Source organism: Leguminivora glycinivorella, chromosome 2 (genome assembly GCF_023078275.1).
Source record: "Leguminivora glycinivorella isolate SPB_JAAS2020 chromosome 2, LegGlyc_1.1, whole genome shotgun sequence".
In the NCBI taxonomy this organism is placed as follows: Eukaryota; Metazoa; Arthropoda; class Insecta; order Lepidoptera; family Tortricidae; genus Leguminivora; species Leguminivora glycinivorella.
In genome coordinates this window covers 32,386,988-32,404,250 of record NC_062972.1, presented here as the reverse complement: position 1 = coordinate 32,404,250, position 17,263 = coordinate 32,386,988, and the positions used below count along the sequence as shown (strand labels likewise).

Below are 17,263 nucleotides of genomic sequence, written 5' to 3'. Positions count from 1 at the left end.
CCAAAATTTTACTGAACAGAATTTCCCCAAAGATTAAGACCATAGTTAAGTGTAGAAGACACATAACCATAGTAAGTAGGTTGTAATAGCAGCTTCCGTAGACACCGTTTTTGCAAGTCGCCATAAACCATAATTATACAAACTAAATAAATATTACTTAACTTCATCATCATCACTGGCCTTCGAGTCTATAACTATACAAGTATTGTCAAGTGGGCGACAACGTTTTTCATGTCTGTGTAAGCCAATACGGGAGTATGTCTTGCGTTATAGGAAATGTAATGAAGTACTAAATTGCTAATTATTTATTGTTTCTTTCAGATGGAACTACACCGAGTTTTCCCAGTGTACCAAATCCTGCGGTATTGGTATACAGACGAGGGAAGTCTCGTGTATTCACGAGGTAAGACTATGTTATTATAGCTACTTATTATAAGTTTGTCCATTAATTATGAGCAATCATGGCATCACGCATTGGGATTCTGGTGATTTGTATAAACGCCAAAATTTATGGATGCCTCTAAATCCATTAAATTATTGATGCAACATGTAAAAGGCAACGAAGAGCGGCAAGCGACGAGGAATACGAGTATAGCCTTTCAATTAATATCTAGTAAATAGTACATACTAAGTAAGTGAGATTATTAGTTGTCGTAATTATTTTATTTTTATTTATATTTCCACTGTGTATGTATCTAACTTTGAATCCATACGTTGTATAGATTGAAAAGTCCCTTTTCCTATACAGGTAACCCGCGGCGGCACAAACACCGTAGTCGTACCAAACAGCATGTGCCCACAACCGCCGCCCCCAGACCGGCAGTACTGCAATGTGCTTGACTGCCCCGTCCGCTGGCATACGGGAGAATGGTCCAAGTGCTCCAAGACTTGTGGAGGGGGGATAAAACAAAGAGACGTGAGTGTCGTACTTTGTCTTCATACTCATTCTCATAATCTTTATTGTTGATACGCTGGATTAGAGAGGACCGAGACATTTTACAATATCGCATTTTTAATAAAATTCTCCGTCTTTGTACAGTTAGAATTCTCTAATAGTGAAACTAATATAATGTAAATAAGATCATTGAGAAACATACGCGAACTGTCCGAATGCACCTTTCTAGATATGTCATTTAGGGCGGCAAATACTTTTAGCGAGTTGTTTTAATTCGATACTATTGATGATAACTGTACAAGCGCACCCGCCTACTGCCTACTGGCCTTAGCATCTATTTCAGACGATTTATGGTGCAATGTCCGAGAGACATCGCTTTTAATGACTAAAGAGACCTACTCGTATGCGAGAGCGACATATTTTGCCACATAGCTGACAAAGGAAGCTCGCAACCGATTGCGACGTTTCGACAAGACACCATTTATGTCTTCTTTCCCTTTTGTCAGCAAGTGCCGCAAACCAGGTCTCATCGACGAACTTGCGACCATCTCCAACGCACTTTTGCCACTCCGTCCGCTTCACTCTTCTCTCAGTTTTGGTAATCAATTTTAAAGGCGCACCCGACGAACATAAAGCCAGACATCGTAGATTTTGTTGCACAGCGTTGTTCAAGGTGAAATTACAATAGAAGAATCACTTTTTGTTTACAATGTAATTTGCTACTCCTGTAATTTGTCGATATTGTTCAATTAATAGCCTGTGTGGTGACGGGTTAAGAATTTCACCACCCCCTTTCTTCCCGTGGGTGTCGTAGAAGGCGACTATGGGATATGGGTTAAATTGTGGCGTAGGCGAGAGGCTGGCAACCTGTCACTGCAATGTCACAGTTTCGTTTTCTTTCAACCCCTTATTTGCCAAGAGTGGCACTGAAGCTTTAGTAGTTTCATGTGTTCTGCCTACCCCCTTATGGGATACAGGCGTGATTGTATGTATGTAATAACCACCAATATGTTTTCCCAGGTGGAATGCAAGCAAATAATGGCCCAGTCCCACGTGGTGGAACGGCCTGTGTCCTTCTGCAATTCTCCCAAGCCAGCACCAACCAAGTCCTGTAACAGTCGACCCTGTCTTCTGGACACGTCTGCTCCAGAGATCCAGCTGGACAATTCTTCTTACATACAACACGATCCAAAGAAGAAGAAGGTAGGATGCTCTGGACGTACCTAGATATTACGTTTGTTTCTAAAATATTTCGCAGCTTTATGATTTGAATTAGTTGTAGATTTAGCACGAGGGCTCCGAGGTTGTATCTCTCCAGTGACACATCTCGGACACTGGCGATCAAATGTATGAAAGAGACGCGTTCCTAGCACACATTCTAAGCTCGTGTAGGTGAACGCGTACCATGCTTGTATGAGTGAGATATGACAGGTCGATTGTTCACGTTTTTGACAGGCGGTAACTGTGAGATAACCGAGAGGGGGTGGGCGGCGCTTTCAGCGGGGAGCGGGAGTGGCCATACTGTACGATAGTACTCTTTATTATACTGTGCCAGTGACTACTACTACTGACTAATTAATAAGATTTTAAAATTAATAAAAGCTCTAATCAATAAGATTTCAAAACTGTTTGGTGGTCTTTCAGGATCGAGATTCCGCCGTGGAACACTTATTGTTTAAGTTGTAATAAATAAGTCTAAATTACAGAAATATTATAAGTATTTACAGAAAATACCTACGCAACTTTTGAAACGAAATGAAATGAAATCCATCTTAGACTCTGTCTTCACTTTCCATCATATCGCTGATCAGTCTACAATAAAAAAAAATTACACTTTTTTCCCAACAGTCAAGTCCCAAGGTCACTTACAAATCTCATTACACATTTCCTCAACCACCTCAACTTAAGTTTAACAAGCTGTCGCCGATATTGTGCTGAATATGTGAAATCTTTCTACGGTTTTTTTATTAGGCAACTAGCTTTTTCCCGTGGCTTCGCCCGCGTAATAATCTAATCTTGTTTTCCTATACAAACTTTGGACCCCCATTTCACCCCCTTAGGAGGTGAATTTTGAAAAATCCTTTCTTAGTGCACCTCTTCACCTTATGAGGAATCTATGTGCCAAATTTGGAATCTCTGAGACCAGCGGTTTCGGCTGTGCTTTGATATGTCAATCAGTCACTCAGTCAGTTTCTTGTTTTATATATTTAGACTAACAATTTTTGTATTTGCTTCCAAAGGTGACGGTGAAAGTTGGAGGTTCAGCCACCGTGTTCTACGGGACGCAGGTGAAGATAAAGTGTCCAGTCAAAGGCTATAATCGCACCAAGATCCAGTGGGCGAAGGACCATCAGATCATCACCAAGTCGAAGAAGTACAAGATATCGAAAAAGGTATGAAGGGTTGATACAAAATAAATATTAGGGCTATCCAGTCACCATTGACGAGAGATTAGGCCAAATATTGTGTTTTTATAGAAAAAGTAGTAGTATTTTGTAGTTTTTGAGAAAATTGAATTTCCTAAAGGAATGCAATATTTACTTGTGACAAGTATCTTCGTTTAATATGCTGTAAATGGTAAAAACTCTTGGACAGCATCTGCTTAAGGCAGGAAGGTCCGAAGGAATAAACCAGCAAATATATAAATTGCACTGGATACGTTGAAGAATACTTTGACTACGTCCGCCTCCGCCATACCACTTAGCGATCTTGCCGCCATGTTTCAGAACTATTTCTGCCCTTAAAGATTATGTCATACTTTTCTCCTCAGGGCGCTCTCCGCATAAACTCCCTATCGCTCCGAGATCACGGCATCTACACATGCGTTGCCGGCCGCTCCAGCGCCAACCTGACATTACTGGTCAAGCCGCGACCAGGCGAGTTCCCGTCCAGCGAGGAGATAGAACGGCATAAAGCGCTGGACGAACCGTCCTCGCCTTTAGCTGACAGGTCAGTGCTGCTCCTTTAAACAATGTTTGCATTGTAGTTAAACTGGACTAACTATAAAACTGGCGTATAACCACTTGCACCACCACCACCACTTGCTTGAAGAACCACCCACCAATGGCTAGATCAAAATACGTAGGTGCGGTTTTGAATCCAAAGGGCATTCGGGTATATTCGAAGGGACCTTAGAATGCAGTTTTTGGGGAATCTTCCATTATTTGTGAAATCTATGACCACAGCGCTACCGCTGTGATCTTAGATTACACAGCCTATGCTCTCTACTATGTGCTGCGTAGAGTTGTGCGTAATTTCCCTATAGGCGAATTTGTTATAAATCACTACATAGTATAAAACAAAGTCGCTTTCTCTGTCCCTATGTCCCTATGTATGCTTAAATCTTTAAAATTACGCAACGGATTTTGATGCGGTTTTTTTAAATAGATAGAGTGATTGTAGAGGAAGGTTTATATGTATAGTACCCGTGCGAAGCCGGGGCGGGTCGCTAGTTTGTTATAAATACCTCATGTTAAAAAATTTTATTATATATTTTAAATGGGCTTACTCTTGGCTGTTGGGCTCTTGGCTTTTAGCTTGTCAATTTTGCTGTAAATGTCGTTTTGCCTACAGCAGAACCGATGGCCGCTACCGAGCTATGGTGGGGGGCAGATCGGATGACCAATCCCACGAGCAACGGCCCGGCGACACGCGGAAAAGCTTTAAAGGGAAACAGAAGGGTAAGTATTTTTAGTACTTTTGAAAACGAATAATACATTTTAAATAATAATAAAGAAGTTACTATCCTAAAAAAATCAAATTATTATTTCTTTAGGTAAGATCACGGTCACTAGATTGACAGCATCTGAGCTACTAAGTACTATACAGCTACCGGCGTGCCACTTAATATTGCATGTTACCCGGTTTCGACGCTCCACCCCTACTATACTTTTTTGAATAAAGCAGAACGTCTGCAAACAGTGCTGTTTAGTTCAATGGCCGTTATTATTGACAAATTAATATTATTTAAATATTTAACAATTTTTAACAAAGATTATTAAATGTACAACTATGTTACTATGAACATATAAGCAGGGCCGGATTAAGGGTAGAGCGAGTGGAGCGGCCGCTCTAGGCGCCACATGGTAAGGGGGCGCCAAAATCGAGAATGTGGAAAAATCCATACAAAAAAATTATACATTGTGTGGGCGCGCACATTTCACAAAATGGCGAGAGGAGTCGGGAATTAATACACCTATTGAAAATCTAGATTTGTAATTCAGATTAAGTGGAAAGTTGCACCACATAGCCAACATATACCAACATTCATTAAGTCGCTGTTGCTAGGGCGTCGTAAAAGGAGGATTCTAGTCCTTGACGAACCACATTGTTTTGCGGCCCAAAGACAAAGCTACGTCGTTATCCAAATGCAAAAATATGAGTCTATCCGATAGTCCAAAGCGGAGTGCCTCATAAAGCCAAAGGCGCGAAAAGTCTCAGAGAGGCGCAATATTGTAAGTCACAGGAGATGAGCGAACTTCAAAGGAGGAAGGAAGGAAGGAAGGAGGAGGAGGAAGGAAGGAAGGGCACTTAGTAGCAAAATAATTACAACTCTCAAATGGGCATCCTGATGTTGACGATAGAATTCGCAGTTAATGTCTTAATTACAACTCTTAGTTCTATAAAAATAATAGTGATGGCGAAATATAAGGCCTAATAGTCGGGAACATAGGCGCCCTGTGAAGTCAAAATACCCCAAAATATGCCAAAGACCGCAGCTCTGCAGTTCATCAAAGCTTGGAAACTCGCTGCTTCCCCGCTAGCGGGTTGAGTTTTAATAAATTGCGTCAATAGGAAAAATAATCGCGCTCGCTTCGCTCGCGCTTACTATTTACATCAGGGTGGCTAGCCGAATGGCACAATCGCGCTTACTATTTACTTCTCTATCGTTCTTGCTTTGGCGCGAGAGCCAGCGGCGTACTTACGAAAAAATGCCATTCGGCTACGCGCACAGCTCTAGCGTTTTCATTTCAAGTCTGATTTCTTGACTTGGCCACTATAGTACTTTTGTTTGTTATTTTATGTACCTAGTAGTACCTACATGATATCGACGTTCAGCCCCACGTAACTATACTAGGGTGCGACTGAGAAAGTTCAACCCTTGTCCCTTTTCTGTATGATGAAATCCATAAATTCTGTATTGCCTTGCGGCATTACTATGAAAAAAATTTCGCGCTCGCTACGCTCGCGATTTTTTTATCTACGCCGTAAAGCTTCATCCCAAGGGCGCCAAAATTCAAACTCGCTCTACCCAGATCGAGTGCACGGGCCGGCGCTGCATATAAGCACAATGGCTCTTTTTATTCGAAAGGAATAACATGAAATATGTATTCGAGAATTTTACTACAAATCGAAGTTATTTTATTGGAAGCAACGAACTTTCACGTTTGTAAAATATTTTCCTTGCACGAACTACTGATATTATTCCAACGATATGTCTATAAAAGCGAAGATACCAATGTATCGTCTGAGAAAAATAATATTCATAAAACATAAAATGATATATGTTATGAGACCAAAGAATATTCTTGTATTTTCTTTTTTGTAAAATAAATTTTAGATAAGAAAGAAGTGAAAGGAATAATACCAAATAAAACATAACTGTCTTAAAAACCCAAACATACATCAATTTACACAAAATCTCGCGCAACAATGATTGTTATGAAAATCTAGCTCAATAATCTTAATTAAAACATTTCATGACAGACTTGAATGTCGCAAAAGAAAGAAATATGCTAACGTCTAAGAAGAGATTAAAATATACATAGTAGTAGTAAAATATAACAAACTTGTTTTTTTTATCTTTAAGAGCAACATTAAAATATCTGACTATACCAGAATGATTGCGTAATGAATTGACTAAGTGAAATTGAAATTCAGATATAAAAAACTGGGAACTCTAAAAGTTACTTCAAAAACGGTAAGAGGAAAAATCATTTCAGACGTTTTTTCTTTTTCGTAAAATCTTTCTGAGCTTCGCCTAAATTGGAAATTCAAAGATAAAATAGTAAGCAATTCGTTAACTCAAACTGTATAGTGCTAATGGAAATAAAATGTCTGATTGAAACACTCGATTTTGCTCCAAAACTACTGGTGACTGATTCTGATTCATAAATCTGACAAAAATAAAATATTTGTTTTGGGATAATCTTACACAAATAGGTACAGTTGTGTAAGATTATGGTAAAGATGAGATAATAAAGATGAAACTTGTAAGTTGTAACAAGTGTTGTTGTTGCAAGGAATTAAATTTTGACGAAGAATATAATGTTAATGGCTGTTAATGTTAATTTAAGGAATAAACAAATAAATAATAAATATAAAGAATAAATAATTATTTTTGTTTTTGATTCAAGCGAGTAATATTATTTTAATAATTATTTTAGGGCACTCAAGGTCTATTAACACATCATGTATTTTCATTTTATTGTTTGTATGACTGTTTGTTGCCTAAATTTTTTTTATATATATAAGTATTAAAATGATATTGGATATATAAAAGTCAATTCCTACCAGTTAACTTAAAACAACAAGTCTATTTCAGCTTATAGTCAGTATTTCAGTTTATGTAAATTTGTTATTTAATAAATCCTTTTGTTTATAATTAAAACAAGAAGTAAAATTTTGTAAAAATGAAATTAATTATACACATGTAAGTTGATAAAATCAGACTTACTCATCCGTTTTTGAAGTATCAAAGGAATCTTTATCATTTTAGTAGAAATAAACGTCCTATTCTGATAAAGAATTTCGTACATCGTGCCAGCAGAATAGGCCCCCGAGAAATAATTCAAAATGGCCGTTGTCGGAGCTCCGTGCAGTCGGAGCAAATCTTAATTAATCTGAGAGATAAGCCGCTGTTAAGGATGCTCCAGCCACATCACGTTTGTAGAGAAAAGTAAACCGAGTTTTTTGTAGATTTTGTTACTTTCACGTGCAAATTGTTTTCGTAATAACTTTGTTGACGAATAAAAGGCAGCAAAATGTTTAAATCCACTCGCTTTACTATTTAAAATTTGAAAAATAATGGCAAGAATACCATCATTTTGTCATATTTTTAGAAAAGTACCAATGTTAGACACTGTACATATCTTCGGTGCGAATAAAAAAAAATCGCCATTGTATTTTTCAGCTTCTTTTCATCCAATATCATTTTAATACATAGCGATTGGAATTCGGTTCACTTTGAAAATTTGTTAATATAACAGACATAATGAAATAAGACGACTGTACCTTAAATTAGCAAAATAAAAATAAAAGAATGACATTTGCCACTGTCACTTAAGCAAAGACTCATGGACATGTGCATACTTCCAATTCTCACCTACGATGCACAAACTTGGTCTTTGACGGCGAGTCAGAGGTCCAAACTCGGGGTTTGTCAGCAAGCTATGGCGCGCAGCATATTAGGTGTGAACTGTGAAGTTAACGGATCGTATCCGGAACACCACGCTGCGCTCCAAAACAAAAATAGTCGACGTAGTTCGGAAAGCGGCCAAGCTGAAGTGGGACTGGGCCGGTCATGTCTGCCGAATGCCGAACGAGCTATGGGCCAAGATTACCACAGAGTGGCAGCCAAGGCCAAAACGGGGACACGGCATACCACGTATGCGATGGTGGAACGAGTTGGACTCCTTTTTGAAGGAATGGTCGAGGACTGCTCAAAACCGGGAGGAATGGAAAAAGCTTGGAGAGGCCTTTGCCCAGTAGAGGGACATCGCAGGCTCTCAGTAATAATATTAATAAAAACAAAATGTTCAATTATTACAATGATATTTCATGTCAATAAATTGCAAAGCTTACTTGAATACTTTCACTAGGCCTCTATCGCGAGAATCTCGGTACCCATTTACGAGTTTTATGACAGCCGTAATTTATTTACATTTTTCAACACCCGCCCAAAGTGGTTTTGTTACGCGCTACAAAAAACAGAATAGATGACGTCGTAAAATAATTTAGGAAATGGCATTTTATACGAAGGCGGTTTACGTTTTAGGCATAGTTTTTTAGCTTGAGATGAGCAGAGATAAAAAGGAAATAAAGTGTGTGAGAAAAACGCACAATAACATGAAACACATATTTTTTTATGAAAAGGTACTAGAGAACTATTAATATTTTCATCAATTTTTTTAAAAGAAGAAACTGACTGACTCACTGACTGACAATGACATATCAACGCACACTCGATACCGCTGGTCTTAGAGATTCCAAATTTCTCACGTAGGTTCCTTATAAGATGTAGAGGAACACTAAGAAAGGATTTTTCAAAATGCACCTTCTAAGGGGGTGAAATGGGGATCCAAAGTTCGTATGGGAAAACAAGATTAGATTAGTATCTACGCGGGCGAAGCTGCCTGGAAAAAGCTAGTATTATTATAGTCAAGCGTAAGCTTAACCGGGTCAACGTCAAATATCAACATTTGCCCAAATACAAAAAAAAAATTCTTTGCAAATAATTACTTTCACAAAAAGAGGTATTTCGAGAAGAATTCGAAAAATTGTTTCACATTGTTGTTGGCCACGTAGATCGTAGACAAATATGACTCTGTCATGATACTAGGATGACAGATTCTATCAATCGATCAAAGACCAGAGTAACGAAAACGAATAATATGAGTTCATTATGTAAAGTATTTTGGTCGTATATTTTCTCTTATCATATTGTTTGTTGAAACAGGTAAAATAGACAAAATCCGAGACGCCCTGCACAACCCGGTGACGACGAAAGCATCTCCGTCCTACAACTCCCAGGCCAGGGATATTTATGACGAAAATGAGGTAAGAATCTCCAATTTCTATAATCGAGGTAATAAATATATAATTATGTAGACAAAGTGCCAAAAAGGTGTATCCACAACCTTACCGAATAAGCAATAAAATCGTGTATAAATATTTTTGACACTCTGTTTCCATTTAAGTTCGCACCTTAAGGACTGACTACAAATAATTGACAATGTTTCAAAATTTTCAATGTCCCTAAATCGAAAACCATTTCGAGATATACGTCTGTAGATCACAAAAATATATTTTTTAATATTTTTTTTCCATATTTTTAGTAAAAAATTCTTAAAAATAGTTTAAAGGGGAAGTAACGTTACATAGTTGTTCGGAGCTGCCACTATAACCAAAAAAATCTTCCGGTTTGGATGTCACTTTGACTGTGATACTTATCACCGCTCGTAGTATGGAGATTAGAGGTAAGGAGCGAAAGCTTTATGAGTATCAGAAGTGCACATATAAAACCATAGATAGATGGCGCTGCAATCGCATACACATAAGCACAGACGTCATTTTTCGACTGTTCTACTTTGACAGATTTCCTTCCTTATACTTCTACATTCCATAGCTCATGTTTATTCAATATTTGTTGACAGTGACACTTGACAGTCCGACATCTCGGACTGTTTAAGCTGACTGTTAAAACTTTTTTTTTAGGAAAGATTTTGTCGTTTTCTTAGGTGTATGAAACAACACGTGACGTCATTAAGTTGAGTCTTGACGTTTGTAACTTACGCTCTTTCTGCTCGAAGTAGTGATTTTCGCGTTAAAATATAAGTTTTTTTTTTAATAAAAAAAATACGTGTATCTTTTATTACTGAGTTCTTTCAAACTAAACAATAAAAAATATTAAATACGCTGCAGTCATGGAACAACAAAGGATTAATAATGTCCAAATAAAATAAAAGTAATGTAGTAAAGTAAGTTAGGTAATAATAGTTAAATATTAATCAACTTGGCTTTCCATTCTAATCAACTTGGCTTTACGCTATTCCAAATCAAATAATTTTTCATCAGTTTTTTGTCTAGGGCTCGATTCTGATCAATTAATTTGATAAATGTTTTTTTGGAGCCTTAATTGTAAGGCCAGGTGCCGTAGCCTAATGGCATTTCTGCGACGCGAAACGAAAACGAAACGCCGCGAAAGGTAGTCTGGCTCTGTCGCGCCAATACGCAAGAGCGATGGAGAAAGAATTGATATCTACGAGCGTTACGTTTCGTGAGCATTTCGTGAGCGTTTGTGCCATTCTGCTACGTACCCAGGTGCCGTAGCCGAATGGCATTTCTGCGACGCGAAATGTAAACGAAACGCCGCGAAAGGCAGTCTGACTCTGTCGCGCCAATACGCAAGAGCGATAGAGATAGATATCTACGAGCGTTTCGTTTCGTGAGCGTTTGTGCCATTCGGCTGCGTACCCTAAATGGACGCTCGGGGCGGAGCGTTCGGCGGGGCGTGAGGCGTCGACTCGGGATAATTGTGTGAGCTTCAATTGTTTGACATGCCTGTACGTCCAATATGAGCGTGCAGTCAAGCCTTCCACTTACAATTCTGATCCGAGAAAATGGAAATCCCCGATAGCGCACTTCTTTCTCTTTGGTGCGATGCCCAATAACACGTAGTCTTATCAAAACAAGGTGATATCTGTATCAAATTGTCAATACAGAATTAACTTCCTAGTTTATTGTGTCCATAAAATCGGCAGGTTTTATCGGCCTCTTTGAAGTTACGTCTCGCTCCTGATTATGAGATTCGGTAGACAAAGGCACCTTGGCAGTAAATTGTTTTATCTACCTTTAAAGATTGGTCTTAAAAATGCTTTAAAACTGCCATTTGATTCGTTTACTACAATGTAATTGAACAAAGAAATTCAAGTACATTTAAAAAAAAGTTTTGTTGTTTCTACTAGAATCCATTTAAAAAAAACGTTAAGTATCCATATTAATATTATAAATGGGAAAGTGTGTTTGTCTGTTTGTTTATCCGTCTTTCACGGCAAACCGGGGCGATTAATTGACGCGATTTTTTAATTAAAGATAGTTGAAGGGATGGAGAGTAACATAGGCTACTTTTTGTCTCTTTCTAACCCCCACTTTCCTAGAAAGGGGGGTAGAAGTTTGTATGAAGTATTCCGCAATTTCCGAATTTGACGCGAGCGAAGCCGCGGGCAAAATCTAGTGATAAATAAATAAAAAATGACATGTCAAAAGTAACAATAAAATATTATGTAGAAGAAAGGAATGATAAATACAATAATTAATAAACATTCAATAAGCACAATATCAAAATCACAGAACAAAATTCGAATTACATTAATCTCTCTATTTATTTCATGCTGAATCACCTGAAGTCACTAAATAGATCGAGACATTGACAAAAAGTTAACTGTAGTACAATCCTACAGTCCTATAGGAAACAATTGAATAAATAATAAGGTAGAAACCAATAAACTAAACTATCCATGTCAATGAGTTCCAACTCGATCACATTTTCTCCAACTCAACACATTCTAATCAACTATATCTTCCAACGCTGCTTGGACTAAAGGAGAGCGCTGTCTCCTCCCAGATGCTCCCTCCAAAACCGAGCAGTGGCTCCCGTCTGCTGCCCTGCTTCCACTTCCTGGTCATGCAGATCCAGGTGAGAAGATTCCGAATTAGAGACCTTTTAGCGTCTTTGGTTTCGTTTTAGTAGTGTATTCTCTTCGGGTGTTTAATTTTTTGTTGGTCTTTTGTTTCAGTCTTCATTTATTAGTTATTTTATTTGTAGTTTTACAAAGTTTCATATCACCAATTAACAAGGTCCTCATTTATGGGTTCTTTAGTTTAGGTGTTTCATTTACGTAATATTTCTTTATCTTTATTCAAGAGGAGAGGAGGAGGATTTATCGCTTACCTATATTTTTTTCATTTATTTGTATGTCCATTTATTTCAGGTTGATATGATATATTTTAATATGGTTGTAGTTTTCGGTTTCTGTTACTATTTGGTCGTCATTATATTTCGTTACTTTCACCAACGCATGTAGTTATGGAAGAATAATACTTTAGTACCTACCTATGATTCATTGATTTCATTGTAGTAACCAGTTATTAATATATTTTTGGCTATTATTGTTTTTGAATTATGTTCTTCAATCAGCTCAAAAAGGACACATATAATTGATATGTTCAGATGTTTTGGAATTTCCAGGGTTTTGGGAACTCAAGAGGACAGCGGATGGTAGACCCGCTCATAATGTACCAAAACTACGGGACTCCTATCAAAGCCCACATAATCAATTTGGAAGATAAGCAAATTGTTTTCCCTGAAGATGATGATTCTGACATTATTATTGTCAATGAAGATTATGGGAAGAATACCATTGATGAAGTTAGAGTTGAGAATTTGAAAGATGATGATCTAGAAGTAACAACGGAAGTCAAGTAAGTTAAAAAATATGAAATGAAATCATAAATTGGTAAAATACTCTCATTATTGATGATATTTTTCATGAATTGAAATGTGACGTTTATTCAGAAGTTTCTATTTTTATGAACCAATGAACATTTTGATTCGATTCAGAGCAATTAAAAAATCTTAAAGTAATATTTCAATGAAACGTCCTTGCTTCTCAAGGAAGTGTGTCAAATGGAATGAGCTTATCTGAAAATCCGTCCTTTTGCAGACGAGTGGAAGCTGTAGATGCCAAAGAGTACGCGTGGAAGACAACAGACTGGTCTCCGTGTAATGCTCCCTGTGGACAGACGGGCCATCAAGTTAGAGGAGCTGTTTGTCAGGTAAGTGGATACACTCTTAAGTGTTATTCTTCTTCTTTTCGTGTCGAGGTTCCTCTCTTTTTTATACGGGAGACGCCCAATAGGCAGCAGCATTAATAGCCCTGGCTGTCGCGTCTGTTATTGACAACAGTAATTATATTGGTTGCTACTTCTCTTTTCTAAAATAGACTCTGCGATCTGAAGACTATTATAGTTCATGTTTTACGTTCTACGAGGTTTACTAATCTTTTTCTTACTGAAATTTAATTGTAGGAATATGTTATGTTATAAATTCAACAAATAGTGCGAATTTAATACAAATATTTTTATCAGCACAAGAAAAACAACTCAACAACAACAGTAGAGACAGACGAGTGTCTCTCGCGTGGCTTATTGCCACCCTCCGTCTTGCTCGCGTGTTCGACCGGCGCTTGCGCATCATGGAGAGCGTCACCGTGGTCGGGAATACGTTGTCTCGCCAGTGGCGCTGGTAATTATATGATTATAGTACAGTCCAATGAATCTTGTCAACAGACCGAACACAACTCAACAATGACTAGAAACAGACGTGTCTCCCAAGTGGCTCGTCGCTGGGTCTCTTAACTTATGTTGAAGTATGAAATATATAATGAACATGAATGCAATAAATGATGATATGAAATAAAACTACTGAAACGGATTCTATTCTATGGCGTATACTGAATTTAAAGCGTTTTTTGTCAACGGGTGACTCACCCTTGAATCATACCACCATTAATCTGTCGTGCTAATTAAAAACAATTCTAAAATCCATATACACTATTCTCAATATCTTTACAAAAAAAAATGTTTATCAAATATGTTATTTCCATTCAGCTGTCGTCCGCCGCCGAGTGGAATGCGTCAGCGCGAATGGTACCGTTCTTGCTGCAGAGGCGTGCGACGTCAGCACGCAGCCAGAAAAGACTAGACGGGAACCCCAGCCATGCAAGGCTGCTTGGGCCGTTGGGCCGTGGAGCAAGGTAACTATTCGTTGGTATATTTTTTTAATAAATATGATTTAAAAAATAATTCATAAAGAAAAAGATGAGTCTTTTTGACTGATGTCCAACATAGACAAAGAAGACCATGGTCGGTAGACAATTGATTTATCGCCAACGCTTCGTAACGAACGATTTGCAACTGGTTCGGTCGTAATATTTTAGTTCTTATACGGAAGAGCGATAGAGAGAGATAATTGAGATACGCTACGTAACGTGATCCATTGGTCTCTTGTCTGGTCGATTAGTCACTTGTTGTAATCGATTGGATACGATTGAAGGCTGCTGCTTCTGTCTTTGATTCAAAGTGATACTTTTAGATATTATATACCCATGTGTTTCTATCTAAGATTCACATAAATTCTTCTTCCCCAGTGTATAGGACCCTGCGGCACACCAGGCCGGCAGCACCGCGTGCTTCGCTGCGTGTGGCGTCACAACCAATCACAGAGGCGCCGCAAGGAGCGCAGCGCGGGTGCAGCCTGCCAGTTCCTCAGGCGGCCTAGCGTGATACGTCAGTGCGACGTTGCATGCCCGCGAGGTAACTGGGTCACTGATACAGCTTTATCGATGATGTGCTTGGTGAGAACTGTGGAGGGCTGGTTCGCTTAGTCAGGTTCATAATTAGCCTTCTAAAAAGTGCGACGTTGCGTGCCAGTGCGGTACCTGGCTCATTTCAAGTTTGTGAGAACTGTGAAGAACTGATTTATTATAAAGAGCTATGGAGGCCTAACGTGGTACGTCAGTGCGATGTTGCATGCCCGCGAGGTAACTGCGTCACTGATACGGCTTTATCGAAGATGTGTTTAGTGAGAACTGTAGAGGGCTGGTTTGCTTAGAGCGCTCCAGGCAGTCCAAAAAGTGCGCGTGGTTCATAGTTTTGTGAAAATTGTGAAAATCTAATTTGTTATCTAGTAAGATGAGGCCAATCGTAAAAAGACATTGCGACGTAGCATGCCCACGAGGTGACTGGGTTACTGGTACAACATTATAGTTAAGTTAGTGAGAACTGTTATGTTTACTGACGAGGTCTTAAAGAAGGCCACCGTTATTAAGAAAATGTGACGTTGCATGTCCGCGAGGTATGAGCAACCTGTTTCGTGTAACGGAGCGGACAGCGTCAATTTGAGTGTGACATCCCTTATTAGTTTGTGTTAGTTTTATATTGACGCTGCACGTCGTTTTAGACTCCAGAAATGAAATTACGTGTATTGACGTTGAAACTCAGATACATTCCGTTTTGTAAAGATAAACTAGTATATTTTATGTCTCAAAATATTAAATATCGTCACAAAATGGAGTCACAAAATAGTCAATGTTAGAACATTATTTTTAACTGAATTGTTAAGTACTATTACCTCATTCTACTTTAATTAATTTTAAATAATTTATTTTAGCTGTCTGGTGTGTGCAATGAACTCTTATATTTTATTCATGGATGACTTTTAACTCGATTAGTCTGGCTCTCTATTTGAACATGGTTTCTTGAGTGATGTTAATTTAATTTTACTTTAAGAATAAGAAAGTCGTCTGCCACATTAATTACATTAATTTTAATAGAAATTGAATTACCTACCTAATATTTCAATTGTAGCAATATTCCTACAAATATACAAAAAAAAAAACTTTAGTTTATTTTCAGTTGTTCTACGTCAAAAAAACACAAACCAAACAATTATTCAAAAGTATAGCTTTTATTTGCACGTTAGTTTTGATCTCAATACAATTTCTATCCGGATCATTCCTGATCCGACCATAATCATGAGATTATGATCATGATCATATGATCGTTATTCTATTTATTAATGATGAATTCAATAAATGTCATTTAAAATGCTTTTTCTTATCATGGCTCAATAAAAACGCTACTTGTTCTATGCAGATGGCGTGTGTCGCGACTCGTCGCGTTTCTGCGAGAACGTGCGTGCCATGAACATGTGCGCCCTTCAGCGCTACAAGTCGCAGTGCTGCAAGACATGTAACTATTAGTTCAAGTAATTTAACAAATATACATACACCAAATACGCGGAACAACTTAGTACTAGTTTGCATTGAGGAATTACAAGTCCATGCGATGAACATTTTATGAACGCGTGCGCTCTCGAGCGCTACAAGACGCAATGCTGCAAGACATGTACTAACTATTAGTTCAAGTACTTTAAACAACCAAAAATGATATAAATAAATCACGTACGCTATACGTTGAGTAATTTTGCGTCTGTACTGAGAAATTATAAACCTGTGCGCTCCAAGACGCAATGCTACAAGACATGTAAGTATTAGTTCAAGTACGTTCATAAATATAATACGTGCGCGGACAGTTTGCTGACCGATACAATTGTACAAACGACATTAGGAACTTAGAGATGTTCTTTGAATACATTCGCTGACTAATTATACCCGTTTGCTGACGGGTACCATCACGACTGTGCAAAGACATTTGCATCAATCGATTAAAGTACCTAACTAAGATTTACAATATTATTCGTCTGTTTCTGTTCGTTTGTTCTGTGAATAAAGTACTCAAGGTCGACTGTTGATATGCAAACAAAGTTACGCTGACGGATTTATACTGTACTAATTTTTGATAATAATAATAAAAACAGAAAAATGACATAAATGAACTAAAATGAACGGAAATTCCATTATGAACTAATTAGAGGCAGTGATTTTATTAAGGCTATGATTTGAAATAAGAACTGACTTGTAATTAATGTGGAATTGAAACTGGAATTATGTTTTTAAAAATCTATTAATGTGAGACGACTTTCCGTATATTTCCTAAACAATCAAATGCTCCATTGAAATTATTAAA

At 37.9% G+C, this 17,263-nt stretch overlaps 1 protein-coding gene across 1 annotated transcript in view; it reads left to right on the top strand.

Moving 5' to 3' along the window:
- Positions 1–16,451, top strand: part of LOC125239451 (protein madd-4) — a 699,588-nt gene extending 683,137 nt beyond the window's left edge. The window contains exons 16-29 of the mRNA XM_048147057.1: positions 322–403; positions 749–916; positions 1,916–2,098; positions 3,136–3,288; positions 3,666–3,844; positions 4,469–4,575; positions 9,573–9,673; positions 12,219–12,311; positions 12,846–13,096; positions 13,339–13,450; positions 13,763–13,919; positions 14,285–14,430; positions 14,824–14,989; positions 16,331–16,451. Coding sequence (XP_048003014.1) covers positions 322–403; positions 749–916; positions 1,916–2,098; positions 3,136–3,288; positions 3,666–3,844; positions 4,469–4,575; positions 9,573–9,673; positions 12,219–12,311; positions 12,846–13,096; positions 13,339–13,450; positions 13,763–13,919; positions 14,285–14,430; positions 14,824–14,989; positions 16,331–16,437 — 2,005 coding nt within the window. The 3' untranslated portion in view covers positions 16,438–16,451. The remainder of the gene's footprint in view (positions 1–321; positions 404–748; positions 917–1,915; positions 2,099–3,135; positions 3,289–3,665; positions 3,845–4,468; positions 4,576–9,572; positions 9,674–12,218; positions 12,312–12,845; positions 13,097–13,338; positions 13,451–13,762; positions 13,920–14,284; positions 14,431–14,823; positions 14,990–16,330) is intronic.
- The last annotated feature ends 812 nt before the right edge of the window (positions 16,452–17,263 follow it).